The sequence below is a fragment of the Pelobates fuscus genome, chromosome 3 (genome assembly GCF_036172605.1).
Source record: "Pelobates fuscus isolate aPelFus1 chromosome 3, aPelFus1.pri, whole genome shotgun sequence".
Classification (NCBI taxonomy): domain Eukaryota; kingdom Metazoa; phylum Chordata; class Amphibia; order Anura; family Pelobatidae; genus Pelobates; species Pelobates fuscus.
In genome coordinates this window covers 195556615-195576337 of record NC_086319.1, presented here as the reverse complement: position 1 = coordinate 195576337, position 19723 = coordinate 195556615, and the positions used below count along the sequence as shown (strand labels likewise).

Sequence of the window (19723 nt, the reverse complement as noted above, 5' to 3'; positions counted from 1 at the left end):
TGTGTGTGTAGGCTTTTATCCAAGTTCTGTGTTGTCACTATATACTAAATTTGTGTTCATTATAGTTATCTGTTAGACATTGCAATTTTACATTCCCAGTGCCTGACTGTTTATTTCTTCCTTATGCCCTTTCTAGGTAGTGGAAGCTGCCAACTCCACCACAAATGACTGTAGCTACAATAAGACCGTGATTCTAACCGAGAGCATGGACTCCAGATTGTACATGCTAGCATTCCTCCCTTTCCTCGTCCTACTAGTCTTCATCAGAAACCTTCGCTATTTGTCTTTTTTGTCCCTGTTGGCTAATCTGACCATGTTGGGGAGTGTAATTTTGATCTACATCTACATTGGACAGGTAAACCATTAAATTGGTCTGCTTCATTTATACTTATTTATTTATTTGTACTTCCAGTTAGCCCTGGTATAAACTTTAACCCATTAACCCCTTAAGGACCAAACTTCTGGAATAAAAGGGAATCATGACATGTCACACATGTCATGTGTCCTTAAGGGGTTAAGGACACAGGCAATTTTTGCATTTTTTTGCTGTTGCGTTCAACTGCAATTTGCATTTTACTAATTTGTTGCAGCAATACATTTATATACTGTTTGTTTTTTTTAAGGGAAAAAAGTGCTTTAATTTGATGTAACATATATAAATGCTTATTTATTATATAAAAAAAATGCAAAAAAGTAACATTATATTTATTGATTTATTTTTACAGTTTTTGCAATAATAATGTGTGCATAATTAGTGCAGGTGAAGGAAAGTAATTAAAATAAATTAATTTAGTTTTGATTTACAGAATATATAATGTGTCTAGGATTTTATGTTTTGTTGGTAGTTACAGGTTAAAAAAAGGAGTAAAATAAACTTTTAATGTGGAGCGATTTTAGAATTTGGTATGTTTGTCTTGTAAGCTTAATAGCCATAAAAGAAAACAAAATTGCCGCACAAAAGTATATATTTATATAAATTAGACCTCACAGGCTAAGGATCAGAGAAGACAGGATAAACGTGAGACAAAGCCAAGATTCAGTAAACAGACAGAGTAAACGAGCTATTGTGCTACCAAAAGACCACAAGTCAGTCAGTGGCCTGAACTTCCTCAGCATCTTTAACTTACAATAACTAAAAATATATAAACTATATACATATTGTTACTCCCACATGACTAAAATCACACCATGAAAAACGGTCTACTTATTCGACTTGGGTGTGGAAAATTTTAAAACAGTGGCCAATACATAGGCCGGGCTGAGAGGGGCAATCAGGGCAGTAATAACTGGTCTCAGCTCTTACACCCCTCTTGTAACACACCCTGCACCTTTTCTGGGGGGTTTCTTTTTAGGGTCTGATGGAATCGTGAAGCAGATGTGACCTGTCTCAATTCTTCTGCTAGGCTTCACTGATGGTCCCCCTATGTGGCACTCAAGCAGCCCAGAAGTGAGCTGAAACTGAAATGAAAGAAACGTGTGTTTCAGCTCACTATTTGCCTTTTTAATTATAACAAAAGGCATTGTGGATTGCCGTCTGCATTATATATATGCCCACTTTTTTGCATGATCAGGTACGGCTGCATCAGTTGGTCAGATAGGTAAACTCCCCCCATATTCTGATTGTAATGTTTTATGCAGACTGGCACCTGTTTAATTTCCTCTCTGTCACAAACTGCAACCTTGCGAGTGCGTTCACCATGGATGGTGGTTAGGATGAACACCTCCTTTTTATTGCGGTACTTTAGTGCCAGCAGTTCATCCAGGCAGATAGCTGCTGTTGCTCTTCCCCCCCCCCCCCTCCCCTTTTTTTTCTGCTAGATCCTTTTGGAAACCTGTGCGACTCTTCCGGATAGTGCCACATGCCACGGTCTCAAAGCAGTACAGCATTTTTAGAAGTGGGATACTATTGTAAACATTATCAATATACCAGGGATATCCCTTGTTTAGTAAAGGCATGATTAAGTCCCAGACAATTTTCCCACTTGTCCCGACTATATCTGGGCAACCTGGGGGATTAAGGTGGCTATCCCTTCCTTTGTATACACGGACGGGGTACATAAAGCCACTGCCACTTTCACACAATTTATGAAATTTTATCCCATATCGGGATCTTTTGGACGGAATGTACTGTTTAAACCCCAGTCTTCCCTTATACTTAATGAGGGATTCGTCAATAGAAATGTTTTGGGGGTATAAATAGTGGCAAATTTTTTGTTAAAGTGGGCAATTAGAGGGCATATTTTATATAGAAGATCATACTGCGGATGACCTTTGGGGGGGGGGCACTTCGTATTGTCACCAAAGTGCATAAATCGCAGTATGTCTTCATATCTGGGCCTACTCATTGTCAAATTAGCCTGGGTGACTATCACCCCCCAAGAACAGCTGCATACACTCCAGCGCATTATAGACAGACAAGTCAGCCAGTATGCCAGTATTAGCTCATTACAAGCCCGGCGGTCCTGTTGGGGGCTGGCAGCGAGCTGTAACTTACCTTCACAGCAGCTCCTGTCAGCTCCCTTCTCTCACCTCCGGTCCGGTCAGCTCCCTCTGTAAGGCTCGCGAGACTGGCAGAGGGAGCTGACAGGAGCTGCAGGAAAGGTAAGTAAACGCTCTCTGCCAGCCCCCCTCCTACACAGTGCATCCAATGGACCTCCAGGGAGTGAGAGCCCCCCTCCCTCCCATGTATCAAGCAGGGAGGGGGGACGAAAATAAATAACATAAAAATTTAATTAATATATGAAAAAAATTATAAGAATAATATAAAAAAAATATTATTATAATAATATAAAGAATAATAATAAAAATGCCCACACACACACACACACACACACACACTTTCTGTGATAACATTATATGAAACAGTCTACTGGCCTGATAACATTGATGGATTTCTGGGCAACTCAAACCTCCATCTTGTCTTATCCTGGCTAAATGTTTAATTTTTACTCTTGTTTTTATTCCCATCCCAGACAAATTTAAAAAAAGAGGCATGTAACATTAGTAACAAATTTTCGGGACAGGTAAGAGTGATCAGTCTCCATAAATAGAGCCATTTTGGTAAGATATAAGCCCTTAATATATTGATTCTGCCCGACCACGAGAATCCCAACCCCCTTCAATCCCTGTAAGTTTTTATACTATTTTTTTCCTCCTAATTATTCTCCTATTACCATCTTGTGCTATTTATCGAATTTTCACCTAGTAAGTAAACCATTCCATATAACTTATTAATTTTTAACTTTACAGTACTGTTTTCTTTTCTCCCTGATCATTTTCACTTTTTCACTTAGTTATATAAATCTTCTTCCCCCCTAATTTCTTCACATCGCTTGCTGCCTGCTATTTCTAAATGCATTCATTTTTATTCTGCTAGTGTATATACGTCCTCTTTATATTGTGTACATCTAGAAGTCATCATTCATCACAACTCCAAAAAAATAAAAATAAAATCCGCAGATGCCTTTCCTTCTCCTTTTCCTCCATTCTCCCCTCTCTTCTCCCCCTTCCCCTTTCCCATCCTCTCTTTTTACTTTATTTCTCTCCTTTTTTCTCCACTCCTATTTCCTAGGATGGTAGTTATTGATCTGTTGATTCTTTATATCGCTTTACTTAGTCAACTATCTTTACGATTTTCTGCCATATTGAAGCTTGAGCTCTTGCCTTCATGCAGTATAAAGATCTTTGTGGGAAACCCCCACCAGTATTTTATATTCTTGGATCTGAGTTCTATTGTACTATCTGCAAAGGACTTCCTCTTCTCGTATTCCATGACAGGTCCTGGTAGACCTTTAACGCTTCATACTTTCATGAAGGATTGATCTTTTTCAGTGATCTCAGGATCTGTAGCTTGAGTTTAAAAGCAGAACAACAAACCAATATAGCTCTTGGGAGGTGGTCTGGTACGCCTTTTGGTTTGTTTACTCTGTGACACCGTTCCATCATAGGGCTTTTGATATCCCAATCCACTTTCATATATTTAAAAAAATTCTTCTATAAATGTTTCCAATTCTGTTGTCTTTATTTGTTCTGACACACCTCTAATTCTTAGCTTGGTCCTCCTTGATTTGTCCTCCAGATCTATAAATTTATTTTCCAGATCCGCTATTTTTCTTTCCAGAATGACATGTTCTTCCTGGTGGGAGTTTCTCACATGTTCGATCATCTCTAGTTTTTCTTCAATACCTTGGGTTCTTGAGGTTAATAAGGAAAGGTCTCTCATTATGTCCTGTGTATTTGCTTGCATTTCCACCTTAATTTTCTCAAATTGTGTGTCTAGATGACTGAGTAATCATTCTGTAGATAGACCAGCAGCTACTATAAGCACCAACTTCCCGAACTCCCAAACTGCACGAATTCTCCAACTCTCGAACAGCAGACACACGAACCCTGGAAGCAGCCGAACAGGAAAAGCAATACGAACAGCTTACACTCCTGGCAGTCGGCATACAGTCCCCTTTCCCCCAAGAAAGAGACACACTCCAGCTTCAGGGTTAAACAGCAACAACACTGATTTATTCACACACAGGCTTATATGAGATTCTCCCATGCAAGGGAGGGGTTTACAATAGACCAATCCAGTTTAAGGTACAACCCACACATCTCCTCCCTCTAACTTATCTGTTAACACAATTAACATGGACATAGTTTTACCCAAGTTTTGGATGTACCCTAAATACTTGGGGTACATCCACAAATCCAATATCTCCAGATAGCCCTAGTCTGGAGGAACAACATACGTTAAAATCGGCCCATTCGGATAAAGGGTTCGGGAGTTATGGGACTTTAAAGTATTGACCGACCGCATGGGTAAAGTATCCGAAAACAGTTCCATGCATTTTGGCCCTGCGGTCGGTCACAGACAAGGGAATGAAAACCGACGAATTGCCTGGTTTATGGAGCCTAAGGGGGATTCGAATGAATCCCCTAGTTCGTGGGGTTCTTTCTACCGAACGGCGGGCCGTTCGGTAGTTCCCATGCGAACTTCTGGAAATATGGAGGTCTCAGCGGTGTTTGCCTAGTCGAGCGTCCGATTTTTAGTTCCAGACACTCGACGGCAAAACACCGCTGTTCGGGAGTTTAAGATGGCCGCCGCCACGTGTTCGTTTCCCGAATGGCGGCCACCCAGAGGACAAAGAATACATTACACTGATTGCCAATTACCCGTTCGCAACATTGTTGCAAACGGTAATTGGAGGCACACTTATTCCTGGGTGGTCTGGTTGTTCAGTAGTTTCACTCAGTACAATGAATGGAGTGATTCTACCGAACAATCAGATGAATGCTGCATACATATAACCCAGGTTAACTGAACACATAAATACATACATGATATTAAAGGATTAAAGGCAGTATTACTGTAATATGCTCCACAGTCTTAAAGGTACAGTATCCCAAAAAGTCCCAATAGGTCCACGGATGGCCCTTAAAGGCCCAGTAGCAGTAATATAAACTATTACATGCCCAAATATAGTTTTTACAGTGCAACATGTCCAGGGGCCATAGTCGCAGGGCAGGAGGCTAGCAACCAGGCTTCTCCAGTTCACAGTGGCGAAGTTGGTTTTGCCACACGTTCATATAATTTTTCTTCCTGTCTTGTATTATCATATACCTCCGTTTGTGTACTGCTCGTTCCTCCTTCTATCGGATTAGTTATCTGGTGTGACACATCTAAATTTGATTTATTCCCAGGCGGGAAAACAATGTTTTCTAGCTGACCTTCCACTTTTTTTTCTTTCTTCAGGTGTTCTTCAGGTGTTCTTTTTGGAGGCCATGTTTTCTTCTCTTTTTCTCTCCCCTCTTTCCCCCTTTGACTTTTTTTTTAGGGGTGTATTATAATACTTTTGAGTACTCTGTGTGTCAGGTGATGTGGACTAAGGTTAGGTAAGCATACAGATACTGAACCTGACTCTATTTGCTAGTCAATGCCATATTTTCTTTAGGTATTGCTTTAAAAACACACAAGAAGTGAACAAAGAAAGTCCACTGAGAACAGATAGCTATTACCCTCCACCCTGACCAGCTATGCTAAACAGAGTAAATTGACGCTGGGACTCTGTCAATCATTCATCTTAGCTAGTCTGCTTCAGGCATATTCAGGCAATTGAGGATCATAAGCGGTAGTTGAGAAGGGACTCCCAGGGTGCTGGAGCGGTGTGCCCGCCGTTAGACATGAATGTGAGTGCTTCAGCCTATGCCCATAGGAGGGAAGTCTCTCTTGGTGTCTTGATGTGCCCTGTCTTTGGTGCTTCTGTGTTGGGAGTCTTCTCTTGTAGTGACCTGTAGGATGTGCAGACGCTTGATTGCTTGGTGTGCAGCGCTGGTTATGATGAGCTGGGTCGTGCTGCGCTTGATGCAGAGTTTCAGGTGAGGTGGGGGTGCTTGCGTGATATGCTTGGTAGGCTATTCCACTTATGTGTATTTGGGAGTGGGAGTATCGTGGTACCTTTTCCCGCCGTGGGGATCGCAGATATCTACGTCGCCGGATGGCTGTCCTGGGAGCTTGAGGCAGGTATCTGTAGTAGCGGCGTCTCATTGCGGGTCGGACCCATGATGCTACAGTTTTCACCGCCAACTGGAGTCACTCCGCGGCTGTGCAGTGTGGCCCAGAAGCTTGCGCAGATCTGGTCTAAGAGCCCCAGGAGGTATGTGGGTGGCTGGGCGCAGGTACCCACGCTGGGTGGCCATTTTGGTTTTGTCTTGGTAGTTTGGTGCCCTTGCCTGCTGTGTGGTCTGTTCAGCTGCCCTCTGTGCCAGTCAGATTGTCGAGTGTGGACCGGGATGTCCCCCACCGGTCCATGGTGGGGGGGTTGGGAGATACGAGATCTCTTAAGGGTTCCGGTGTCGGGGAGAGCGGCCGCCTCTCCCCGGCCCTTATCCCAGTAGGCCGCACTTGGATTCCCGCTCTCGTAGCTCTGACAGGCTCCGGGGTGGTCTCGATCAGGTCCGTGGGACCCCCCCGACGTGGGTGGTGTACCCTCGGTGGTCTTCTGTCAGATTTGCTGTCGCTTTTACCCCGGTTTCTGTCCGCCAGGCAGGAGCTCGTGCTTTGCGCGTCCGTACGGCTTGGCGGTCAGGCTCCGCCCCCCTTTTGAGTACTCTTAACACAGTCTCTTATCATTTTTTTTTCTTCTCTCCCACTTCTGTGGTCAGGGGTTCATATACTCTTTCCCTTCTTGTTATTCTTTCCCTTACCTCTTCCCTTCCCTCCCTTTCTTCTTTTATTGTTTCCCTCCTTTCTTTTCTACTTCTCCTTTTTCACTATCCCCCACTTCACTGCCTCACATCTCTTTAAGGTCCCAGTCCCTTTCCTGTATATTACCCGTATTAGAATAGTTGTAAAAGGAATAACCCTACGGGAGCTAACAGGAGAGAAAAATAAATTTTAAAAAAGACTAAGTAATACCCAACAGGAAAAAATAGAGAAAAGATCTCTATTTAGTAAATTTACCCCCTGTCCCCAACCTTTATTAACCAGCTAAAGCCTTATATTATATAATATATGAGATAGTTGCAAGAGGAGGGAGAGGCATAAAGCAAAAAAAAAAAAAGCCAAAGCTTCAACAAACTGGTAAGGGACTATTGTTTAGGATATTTACCCCTGTCCCTTTTGACTTAAGTGTTTGCCATTATTTCTGTTACATCAACTATACAGTTAGCTTTAGACTGGCTTCAGTATTTCTACAGTGTATCTTGTCCATGCATCATGAGGTGCTTAGTGTTCTTTTTTGTTTTCCTGGGCTGCCTATCGTTTTGCTCCCTAGGGGCACAGCTGCATTCAGACGGGATCTCTCACTCGAAATACACGCCATCCTTTCCCCTCCTCCAGCCCTGGGCAATCCGCCAGCATGAGCTACCTCTTCTCCTCGACTCTAGTGTTTCCCATCCACACACAACGAGAACACCAGCCACGTTCACCTATGTCATCGCTCCTCCCCCCACCAAAACCCCTTAGGGTTACAAAAAAAATAAATAAAATTTAACCCCTGAGGGTAAAATGAAAAAAAATTAAAAAAAATCTAGATCACAGTAAAGTACTGTTATCTCTACTTTGATCACTGCTGGCAATCAGGAGGGAAAGGATTAATTTTTGTAAAGAACAGGGTAAAGGGGATTTGGAATCTCTTGTGACAGAATTTAGTCTCTTCAGGGACACAAAGTAACAACAATCTTTCTCTTTCCACTTCACAAACCCAACACAGGTGGAGGGAGGCGGATCTGATATCCCAGCAGCATTGTGACCGCTGTGACTGGCTGTCACAGGGATCACGTGGGCTGTAACATCGCGATTTGATGTTGCTGGTCTGCCACTGACTCGTAGGCACCCAGCAACATAATTAACCCGGCAATATACAGCACTGTAATGCGTCGTTAAAGGATCACTATAGGGTTAGGAACACAAACATGTATTTCTGACCCTATAGTGTTAAAACCACCATCTAGTCCCCCCTGTCCCCTCATGCCTCCATAGATATTGCTAAATCTTACTGTATTCAAGCCAGAAGCTGTAACTCTGCTTGTTTTTCTGAGGCAAACAGCATGCAGTCTGCTGACATCATTAGAAGTGGTAGCCTGATCCAATCACAATGCTTCCCCATAGGATTGGCTGAGACTGACAAAGAGGCAGATCAGGGGCAGAGCCAGCAAAATTCAAACACAGACCTGGCCAATCCGCATCTCCTCATAGAGATGAATTGAATCAATGAATCTCTAGGAGGAAAGTTCAGTGTCTGCATGCAGAGGGGGGAGATACTGAATCACAGGATGCTGTGCACAGTGCTGCCCTGTGCTCTGCTGACAGCAAATATGAGTGGATGGAGGCATATTATGCCTCCATCAACTCCGAAGTCCCTCTGGTTCACTCTGAGTGACTGCAACTGGAGGTGTTCCTAGCTTTCAATGTAAACACTGCATTTTCTCAGAAAATACAGTGTTTACATGAGAGAGGCTGCAGGGAACTATAGTTCTCACCTGAACAACCTCATTAAGCTGAAGTTGTTCAGGTGACTATAGTATCCCCTTAAGTGCTTCCCAGCATGACGGACTGGGCAGCACACTTTTTTTTTTTAGCAGGACTTAACCAGCTTGTCTGATTGATTTATTTTTGTATTTTTAGTTTAGCTGATTTCTTCACTTCTATCCCTTTAAACTAACACTATAGGCACCCAGACAACTTAATCTCGTTGAAGTAGTCTGGGTGCACTGTCCCAGCCCCCTTAATCCTGCAATTGTAATTATGGCAGTTATTGATAAACTGCAATAATTTCCTTTTATGGGTTAACTCCACCTATATATACCAGACCGCCACTAGAGGGACTTTCGGGTAGTTAGGCGACTTTTGGTTGCATTACTGACGTTGGACATCCTCACGCTTTTTTAATGAGGACATCCAGCGTCTGCTAAAACTTCAATGGAAAGCAGAGAGCAATGTTTTATTCTGGGGTAGTTCTAATGCGAGCGTGGCGCTCTGCATGCATGTGCATTAGCTCCCCCCTTCAGCTGATGTCAGCAGAGAAGGAGTGGAGGCAGAGCCTGACCCAGCTCTTGAATCCGGTAAGTGATGGCACATTGGCACTTTAATCAGGTAACACAAGGACTTATAACCCTTCCAGCGCCGAGGTTGACAGAATGTGGTTGCATGATTACTATTTTCCAACCTACCTAACCTACCTGAAAACTTTAGAGGAACATTCTTGTCTTAAACTATACCTTCCCTGTTATCAACAGTGTCATGAAGCTGTTGCTATCTGATTTTGATCAGGCAACTGAGAACAACTTTTTATGTTTAACACTAATTGTTTATGCTATACCAGGGTATTTCTGAAATGCTACTTTTACTGAATTTTAAAGAGCTGGTCTATTTGGTGATTGAGTTCTGTGATTGCTGTCAGTAAAATATGGGTCCTGTATAACTTCCCACAGGAGCTTTCCATTAACTCTCATGATAAGGTCAATGAAAAAACGACTTTAGTCCTTGCTTTATTTATTTGTTTTTCTGAGTTTGTCATTTCTGAAAAAGCTGCTAAGCTTTGTGACTGCTGCCAGCTGGAGAGCTTCCCATAAGCTTTGAAAATGGACCCTATAACCCATCTTATGAGTGTTTTAAAATGAAGGGGATTGCTAACGTTGACATTGTAGATGAATTTGCGCTACATTTCTTCAAGGCTGAGTGAGCACGTTGTAAAATGTGGTTTACAAACTTCTGCAGTGCCAAGGTCAGACATCACCGTTGCACAGCAAGCTATGTATGGTTGCATATCTCTGGTTGCTTTCCATTTCTTTGCTCAGTGAATTTACAGAGTTCCTTCCTACATGAAAACACCCGCTATTAAAATATCTATATAATCCCAATTGTAACTACGCCCTTCCTTTTAAAGCTCAAAATAATTATTGACTTTTCATAAAATAATTAATGTACCTCTTTGAGACCATTAAGCAAAATGGAAACATGACAAGTGATGCACTTAATAAATACTCCTTATTTTATGGTTTGTGTTTTACAGGAAGCGTCTTTTTAATAGATGATAAAATGTAATTGGATGATTTTTGTTGATTACATATATTTTTTTTCCTAGAACATCCCAGATCCCTCACATCTGTCTTATGTGTCCAGCTTGAGAGCCTATCCCCTGTTTTTTGGCACGGCAATTTTTGCTTTTGAAGGCATTGGTGTGGTACGTTTATTATGAATATGACTGTTGTTTATTTTTAGAACGTAATAATGTTTATTAGAAGTAAAAAAAATTATTTAATTATTAATTGAAAAATAAATATTTTCCGTGAACATCTAACAATATACATATCCTCCAATTAAAAAAAATTAAGTCAGACTCGATTAGTTTTGACGGTTGGTCAAAAAAAAAAAAAACAGAGTTTGGATACTGGTCGGAGGAGAGAAAAATAGTTACATTTACTTTCCTCTTAGTGGTACTGTGGAGAGTCTCAGGAGGTAAGAGGTTGTGATTTTAAGTGGGTATGTTTTTAATTGTACTTTTGGGTGTGAATTATTACTATTATTTTTTTTTTTATGGCATGAGAGTTTGTTACAGTACCCTGGGAATAAAATGGAGAATGGGCATGCCTGGGAAATAGGAACAGCAAGGGAAGGAGGGTCAGAGATAAGGATGAAAGTGAGACGGAGAATATACATAGGGGAGTGAAGAGATAATTAGCAGAGGTAGGTAGAAAAATAAAGATTCTATTTAAAAGATTAAAGAATTTAAAGAGGGCAAATTAGTAAATTGGAATGCAACCGGGTTAACAGAGTAAGATGTCAGGCATGTTTACCTTGTCAAGCAAAAACTATAGAACAGGCTGTGGTTTAGTACTTCATCTTTTTTAAATGTGTATGCATCTGCAACATAGAGCAGTAGGTTCCTTTCTAAACTAGTACAAGGTCTATTTTACAAAGTAAAATCCAAATCCTAGGAGAAGAAACAGTAAAACTTACTGCAAAACAATTGTACGAGTAAGAGTATTAATAAAGTGACATAGTGAATCATTTTTTTTAAAAGAGGAAAAAGAGAGATGCAAAAGAAGGATGGGGGGGGGGGGGGCTAGAGAAGTAGAATGATCAAAATCAGAGTCCATGTAAATTGCTAAATCATTATACCCTTTCTGCTTACACACTTTCAAAGCATGCTAGTTGTTTATAATAGTGGCTTCCTTGAGTTGCTTAAAGGGACACTCCAAGCACCAGTACAACTTTTTTTACATGCACAAATCTTTATAGTTTTTGCATAAAAAAAATACATGTTTTGCAGAATGCTGCACCATAAGCCTGCCTCTTAAGCTATGCCCCATATAACCTCAAATTATTCCTTCTCAAAAGCACAGAGTTAACTGCTTTTAGTTTGCAACCTAACCTCAGACAGTTAGAGATACTGCAAACAGGTAGTGAAATCCTTACTATATGTATACCAGGGTTTCCTCTCCTTTTAATGCAAGTTGTTATATTGTTCAGATGAATCTATACGGTCAGTGGTTGAGCTGTATGCATACCTTTTGCTAAGGAAGCTTTTTTTATGGCATGAGAGGGTGTGGCAAAACAGGCAGTCTTATCAGCATTTTGCAAAACATTTATATATTCATTTTTTTATGCCGTTATAAAGACTTGAGCATGCAAAGAATACAGTATATTAATGAGGCCAAACATATCAAAAGTTGTGTTGTTGCCCGGACAGTCCTTTTTTATTAATTTATTTTGACATATTTGGCAAGCCTGGTAGAGCACAATGCAATGAGGCTATTGCATAGATTAGAGAACATGATTGCTTTCTGGTATATGGAATGTAAAACCTTGGTACCTCACCAAACATTGACGTCTATACAATGGGAACAAATGGTCAACTTTCCATTCATCCAAGGCATTCCTAAAATATGTCTAGTCATGTATCACATATATTAAACCATATTAAGTCATTAGGACAATCTCTGTGCACCGTACCCAGACTGGAAGAAGGATACTTTGACATTGCCCTATTGTCTTCATGATCAGGGCTGAGTGACAATGATAACCGTTTAAGGATTTTTGAATCTCTGTAGTGGTGTCAGTGAATACTAACATATTTGATTATTCCATTGAAATGCATTGCAATCTCTATCTGCCCTCTTAGCCACAACTCCCTTTTAACAAGACATCTTGTGTATAATTTTAATATTAAAGGGAAACTATAGTGCAAGGAAAACAAACTTGTTTTCCTGACACTATAGCTTCCCCCTCCATCAAGGCTCTCCTTTTCCCCATGATGCAGAATGAGTTAAAAAAAACCTTCTGTCACTTACCTGGGTCCAGCACCGATGTTCCAGCGTTGTCCCAGCATTGGCTCTCCTTACCCGCCGATGTCATCCGGCAGGGGAGACATAATGTGCATTAGGATTTCACCATGGGAAAGCATTATTCAGTGCTTTCCTATGGGGTTTTGCCTGACACTGGACATCTCCATGCATACCGTGAGGGGGTGGGGGGTTCCAGTAGCAATATATGGTAGTGTTTATGCTTAGAGCACGTTTGTGTTTTTTTTTTTTCATAATCCTGATAATACAGTTGCACTTTCAAGAAGTTGGTTTTGTTTCATTTTTCTTTTCTTTAGTTGTGTTTTCTATGTTTTAACCTTCACATCACATTCTGTTTTATCCCCATTTTGTAATTTTTTTTATTTGAGGGGCACATTGACAGAGAAACACAAAGAAAGAAATTGATGCAAAGGAAGATATACACAGAGAGGATTAGTTACTAACCTATGAATAGTCTGAAACTGCACAGTGAATTTCTTTTGAGATTGGGATTTTTAGCCATTTTAGCCTAAAAGTTGCAACTCGCTGTTTATTGATTAAACTGAGACAGTGATACAGTACATGAGTACTGTGCAGTCTCATAGAGACGCTAAACTGAGAGCACGAATATCCATTTACAGTTGTATATTTCAGTTGTCATCATAGAGTTCAATTGTATAATTCACTGCCAAAAAAACCTTTTGATTTGCTAAAATAAGACGTATAATAAATTTTAAGGTGCTGTAAACATATTTATTTTTGCTGCTCCTTCTCTAAAATATTTGTAGATAAATTCATGTTTAAACTGTTGGATATTAAGGCTTGTCGGTCATTTTTATGCCTTTTGAGGAATTGAATTACTCCTCCTGGCCTGAGTGAGAGGTTACTACCTTAAAGCGAAGTTGCTAATTGCAGTTTATAAATATCTGTGTATCTGCATTATGTATGTCAGTCTCTGTAATACGTTGCCAGCCTCTGGCTTGTAAATGCTCCCTCTGATGTGCATTTTTTGTGTTAGGATTTATTTTTTGGAAATGAGTTGGTAATTAAACTTGTCATTGTGATCAGATCCAGGCTTCTCTGGCACTTAATTGCTGAACATAGTTTGCTTGATATTGCATATTCTTGCAGAAACAAAATCTAGTCTACCCTGCTTAGCCTGTGCTTGTTCTGTTCTGTTTTTGCCTTCAGCGTTATTTTAAATGGAATCTGAAAGACAATATATTTAGATTTTAGCCATTTGTAATTGTTGTAATCAAAAATACTGTGTAACAGAAAATAAATGTTTCATTAGATGCGTCTTCTAACTTTCCTTAACAATACCCTAGTTCCAAGGACCAGTAGATCCGAAACGCGTTAGGTGTGACATTTCACCTGCTTGTTATTTTTTGTACCGATTTGTACCTGTGGATTTTGAGCGCTTGCAGTGTCATTATTTCTATTTTTTATTGCATAACTGAATTACTGGATTTGCAGTTCCTACGCCTGAACATTGATTTTCTCACCTCCTGGATGATATGTTGATTCCTCATTCTCTGGTCCTCTACCAGAAGCCTGGGAGTTTGAGGGTTCTGTGCATTATCTTTGCTGTTACTAGAACTGCAGTCCTCTAGACAGCAGATGTACCTGGAATCTGTTGAAGCTTCTCCCCCAACTCGGAGTCACAGCTTTGAGTGCTGCTATCACAACTGGGACTACTACTGCCTTCATTTTCATGTTCATGCTCTAGTAATCTCTCGCATTGGATTACTGTAGTTTTCTCCTTATTGGTCTCCCCAGAAGCCCTACAATCTTTGATGAATGCTGTTGCCAGGCTAATCTTTCTCTCCTGTCACTCCTCTTACACCTCACCCCTCTGTCAATCCTTACACTGACTTCCTGTATCCTACAGGTGCCAATTTAAAATGCTAACCCTTGCCTATAAAGACCTAACCAACTCTAGCCCCTCTTACATTTCTTCACGGATTCATAGGTATGCCCCCACTCGGTCTCTCCGCTCTACTGGTGACCTTCTCCTGTCTGCTGCTCGCACCCTTACTGCAAATTCACGCCTGCAAGACTTCTCACGCCTGCAATCCTTTAAGAAGTCCGTTAAAACCCATCTTTTCAGGATTGCTTATGGCCTCCAAGAGTAACTTCTATCTCTCAAAACGTCCTCTTGCTCTCTCCTAAAGGGCCACACTCCACTCTCACCTCCAGTTCTGCTACTTTCCCACCATGTCTAATTGCTGTCTCCCTCAATACCCTTTCTATTGTGTTTTTATACCCCACCTCCTCTAGATTGTAAGCTTGTTTGAGCAGGGTCCCCAACTACCTATTGTTCCTGTTACATTTTGTTATCGTCTCATTTGGTAAATTCCCATCTTGTTGTAAAGCGCCGCGGAATAAGTTGGCGCTATATAAATACCAATAATAATTTTCCACATCCTTCCTAATTCCTCTTTTAATCTTTGGTATTTGTCAAACATCTCATGTTCTTTCTTTCTGATGATATACTTACTGGGTATTGCCACATCCACCTCTACTGCAGTCTTCCGTTCCTCGTCTACTACAATGTCAGGTTGGTTGGCCAGTACTTGCTTTCCGTCTGGATCTGAAAGTCCCACAGGATCTTGGCCCTGTCATTCTCAACTACCTATTGTGGTATCTCCCATCGCTGTGTGTTCTGACACCTTTATATCATGGTCAGCATTTTATTTTTCAGAAATTTGAGCTTCAGTAGCTCTTCTATGTGATCAGAACCCACAGGCTAGCTATCACACCCAACGTGCTTATGGCATATCAAGTTCCAGGAGGCCACCTCCAATATTATAGGTGGCTGAAGGATCCCAGTTGATCCATGGATCTCAATGGGAATCAACTCTCCAGGGGAACTCCAGCAGATTGATTGTTTTTTTTATATATTCGCACCACTAAATTACACAGCAATCGCGGCATAGAAGAGATCAAATAACACTGTCCACCCACCACACCACTTACAAGAGTTGAAATACACACACCTACTCAACAGAACCATCAGAACAGCATAGGACGCACAGCCGTAAAATATGAAACACTGGACAAGAACGAGGTAACGGTCATACACAGTGAAACAACACTATGGACTACACTCAACACCAATCACACATCTATACATCTCCTAAAACGACAATGACCACACTACCCCCACCAGAGCAAACGGACGGGTACGCCCGACAAGACCGAATCGGACCGCACACGAACTGGGATGACGCAGCTCCACCTATACTTAAGGTAGGCCCCCAAGTCCATGGCTTGGGTGAACACGGGAAGGCGGTCATGAGGAATGGTGACGTAATTTATGACACCTATCGGAAGGGAATGGGGTACAGGGAAAGGTAAATAATAAGCTAACAGGCTCGAAAACTCGGGGAGATAATCTGGCCCCATGACCTCAGCAACGTCCATGAACCTCATGATAACGCATGTCACACGAACAGTATACTCATGTTATTGATATATGACGGAGATCTGCGTGTCCCACCTGAAGTATTTCCTGGTTATTTGTGTCTATTGTCAAATATCTCAATAAAACAGATTTACAAAAAAAAGGGAGATCAAATACAAAACAGCCTTGTGTTTATGTTTAAAATTAGTTTTTAATGTTTTGCGGAGTATCACTCCTTGGAGACCCTTACAGCATCTCTACAAGGTCCTATATGGTATCCATGGTCTACTTTCCTTCCCCAACTCCATCCCATGTATTGAACACGGTTTCCCTTCAAATTAGGTTTGATGGCTTTTTGTGGCAAATTTTCTCCCTTACAAGGGCTTTTTTTTTTCACACAACTTTTTTTTTTTATTCTCACTGCTCATCTCTTTTTACTCTTTCTCTTTCTTATTCGTTTGTCTTTCTACACGTACAAGGTCTATTGAACAAGTAAATTATTGTATCTCTTCTTATATTCAAGATAATGCTTAATATTTTTTTTTTTTTTTTTTTTTTTTTTTTTTTTTTTAAATTCTTTATTTTATGCGTGCAGACATTAAACAAGCAGAGTTGCACTGCCACAACAGCTGGTGCAAGTCGATTTTTACACATGTATTAACAGTAGTATTATGGCATCAAAAGCATTGCACATTTTTTTTTTATATAGCGGGAGAAAACTAGTTTAAATTGTAAGCTTATATATCACAGTTATAAACAGTAAATAACAACATGAGGAATTCAGAGGCTAGGAACCCCTGGTTTGTATTGCCACTGGGTACTTATAGTGAGTAAAGATACATAGTCCTCCGCATTGCAGACAGGATTGTCTGAATATGAGTGGGCTCTTGGTGCCGAAGATTTATCCTACTCCACATATGGGCAACTGCATACAGTCCTTCAATTTGCCAGTAATGGTGTTGTGGCTTGTCTCCAGGCTGCTCAGAGGGAAGTGACAGGCCTTTTGAGTGTACGCTGCTGGTAGGTCGCTGTAACATGGATCACTGCTTTTAGTAGCCTGGACAGCAGTGGTTGCTCTCACTGCTTGTCCCGTGTTGCTCCTGTTCCTCCTTGCTGGGTCTCGGGTTCGAGGGAGCACCAGAGGTCGGGCAGCTTTCTGAGCACCCGGGTTTCTGGTCGCAAGATCCTCCAGAAGGGTCTCCCCTCCGTGTGATTGGTGATCCTGTACCACAGCTTGGGTTACTTGCGGGGTTGTGGAGTGAGGTCTGCCATATAAGCGCTCCCAGAACTCCTGACAGAGCTTGTCGAATCGAGCTTCAAAGCTCTCCCTCCACGCTGCGATTGCGGGGCTCTCCTGGTGCTGAGAGTGCTGTATTGCGGCGGCCATCTTGGGCTCGCCATGCGGTTGGTCAATCAGTGGAGGATCCTGCCATTGCTGAGAAGCATGTTTCCCCAGGGGGGACCGGGATAACCCCCGCCGGTCCAAAGGGGGGGGTCGCGGGGCTGCAGGAGAACAGTTGCAAGGAGCATGTCCTGTACCGGGAGATCGGCCGCCTCCCCCAGGCCCTGGACTGCTATACATGGTAGGCCTCAGTGTCGGTCGCTGTGGGCACTTTGATTCTCGGGTCCACACCCGTATCCCCGTGTTCCTGCTCGATGCTAGGTAGGGCACCAGTCGTGTTAAGCAGTTTGCAGCAGTATTTGGGCATAAAAAGTGTGCTTTTGTGCCTGATTGTGCCAGAGCTATCACCAAGCACGTCTGGCCATCTTGGGTGCCAGGCCCCGCCCCCCAAGATAATGCTTAATATTTTAAATCAAATTCCGCAGTGTGAATCCAGCTCTCGCACAGTATTTTAGGAGCAGTTTCATTTTATTTGTAGGAAGCAGGTGGACTGACCACCATGAGCATGTTGGGTGGTGTTGCAGAAAGCCTCTGCACCTCAATTGACGGGTATGAGAAATTTTGGTAGGGAAACTCTCTGAGGTTTCTTCATAACACTGAACATGTTGGAGACGCTGGTGCCATCTCACAGTATGCTTGCATCAAGTGCCAGTGGTTCTTCCAGCCTCCATTGATGTACTAAAGTGGGTGTTCATAGTTCAAGATTAACGTGCCAATGCAAAGTCTGGAAATTGCTCATTAGCTGAACCTGTCAGATGACTAGACTGGACTAGGTAGCTGTTGCCTATGTGACAAGCTTTCAAACCACAACAGATAATGGGAAGAGAATATCTCAGGCATGCAGATCAGTAAATATACAGTGAGAAACAAGATTTTTTTTTTTTTTTTTTATATACAATCCATACACTGTAGTGAATTATATGTTATTTAAAATCCTCTAGAATAGGAAGAGGTAAGAAGTGATTGTTATTGAACTCTTAAAGTTATTTTACCTAAAAGTATCCTCACAAGAGCTTATTCTCTTAACACATGCCAATCCTTCCAGCTAATATTGGCCTCTGGAGAAACATTTGTGGCATGAAAATGGAGAGTTTAACATTATGTTAAACCCTTAATTAACTAAACTTGTCCTTGGTGCCTCAAACCTAGATTAAAAGGAAAGCCATCCTTCAGTGGGTGTGGTTAATGCTGCCGATTACAGTCGTACATTGTTGTGGTTAATGCACTTATGTTGGTGAGAACATGTCCTCCTTGTTGAATAGGAAGGGAAAAACATAACTGAATGTGTACTATATGCCAACATACATCCACATGTATGGAGCATCACCTACATCAATGGGAGTATAGAGTCCAGCTTTGCCCAAAGAAATAGTTCACCCCTCCCTCCCTGCTTAAAAATGTAAAAAACACTTGCACATTTTTAAATGTATTTAGCACCGAGCAGTTTGTTTTTTAATGTAAGCATGTTTTTGAATGGAGTATGTGTGAGTGTAGTGTAATGAAATGCTGAGATGTATGCACATATACACACACTGGCACACATACACAGACACATAGGGGCACACATGCAATTACATAGAAACACAGTCGCACACACAGACAGACACACACACAGGGAGAGACGCACAGACAGACACACATATACAGATGGAGACACATACAGACACACTGATACAAACACAGACACAAACAGATACACATGGTGTGAGGGAGGGGGTGATGGGGTGAAGGAAGGGGGTGATGGGGTGAAGGAAGGGGGTGATGGGGTGAAGGAAGGGGGTGATGGGGTGAAGGAAGGGGGTGATGGGGTGAAGGAAGGGGGTGATGGGGTGAAGGAGGGGGGTGATGGGGTGAGGGAGGGGGGTGATGGGGTGGGGGTGGGGGTGAGAGCGAGGGGGGTGATGGTGAGAAGCAGTGGGTGAAGGAGGGATGGTGAGAGGCAGTGGGTGATGTTGGGATGGTGAGAAGCAGTGGGTGATGGTGGGATGGTGAGAGGCAGTGGGTGATGGTGGGATGGTGAGAGGCAGTGGGTGATGGTGGGATGGTGAGAGGCAGTGGGTGATGGTGGGATGGTGAGAGGCAGTGGGTGATGGTGGGATGGTGAGAGGGAGGGGGTGATGGTGAGAGGGAGGGGTTGATGG

The 19723-nt window shown here is 42.0% G+C and overlaps 1 protein-coding gene across 1 annotated transcript in view; it reads left to right on the top strand.

The window, feature by feature from the left end:
- The window catches only part of LOC134602707 (proton-coupled amino acid transporter 1-like), a 115350-nt gene that overhangs the window by 56055 nt on the left and 39572 nt on the right, over positions 1-19723 (top strand). The window contains exons 7-8 of the mRNA XM_063447864.1: positions 137-355; positions 10575-10673. Of these exons, the coding sequence (XP_063303934.1) occupies positions 137-355; positions 10575-10673 (318 nt within the window). The remainder of the gene's footprint in view (positions 1-136; positions 356-10574; positions 10674-19723) is intronic.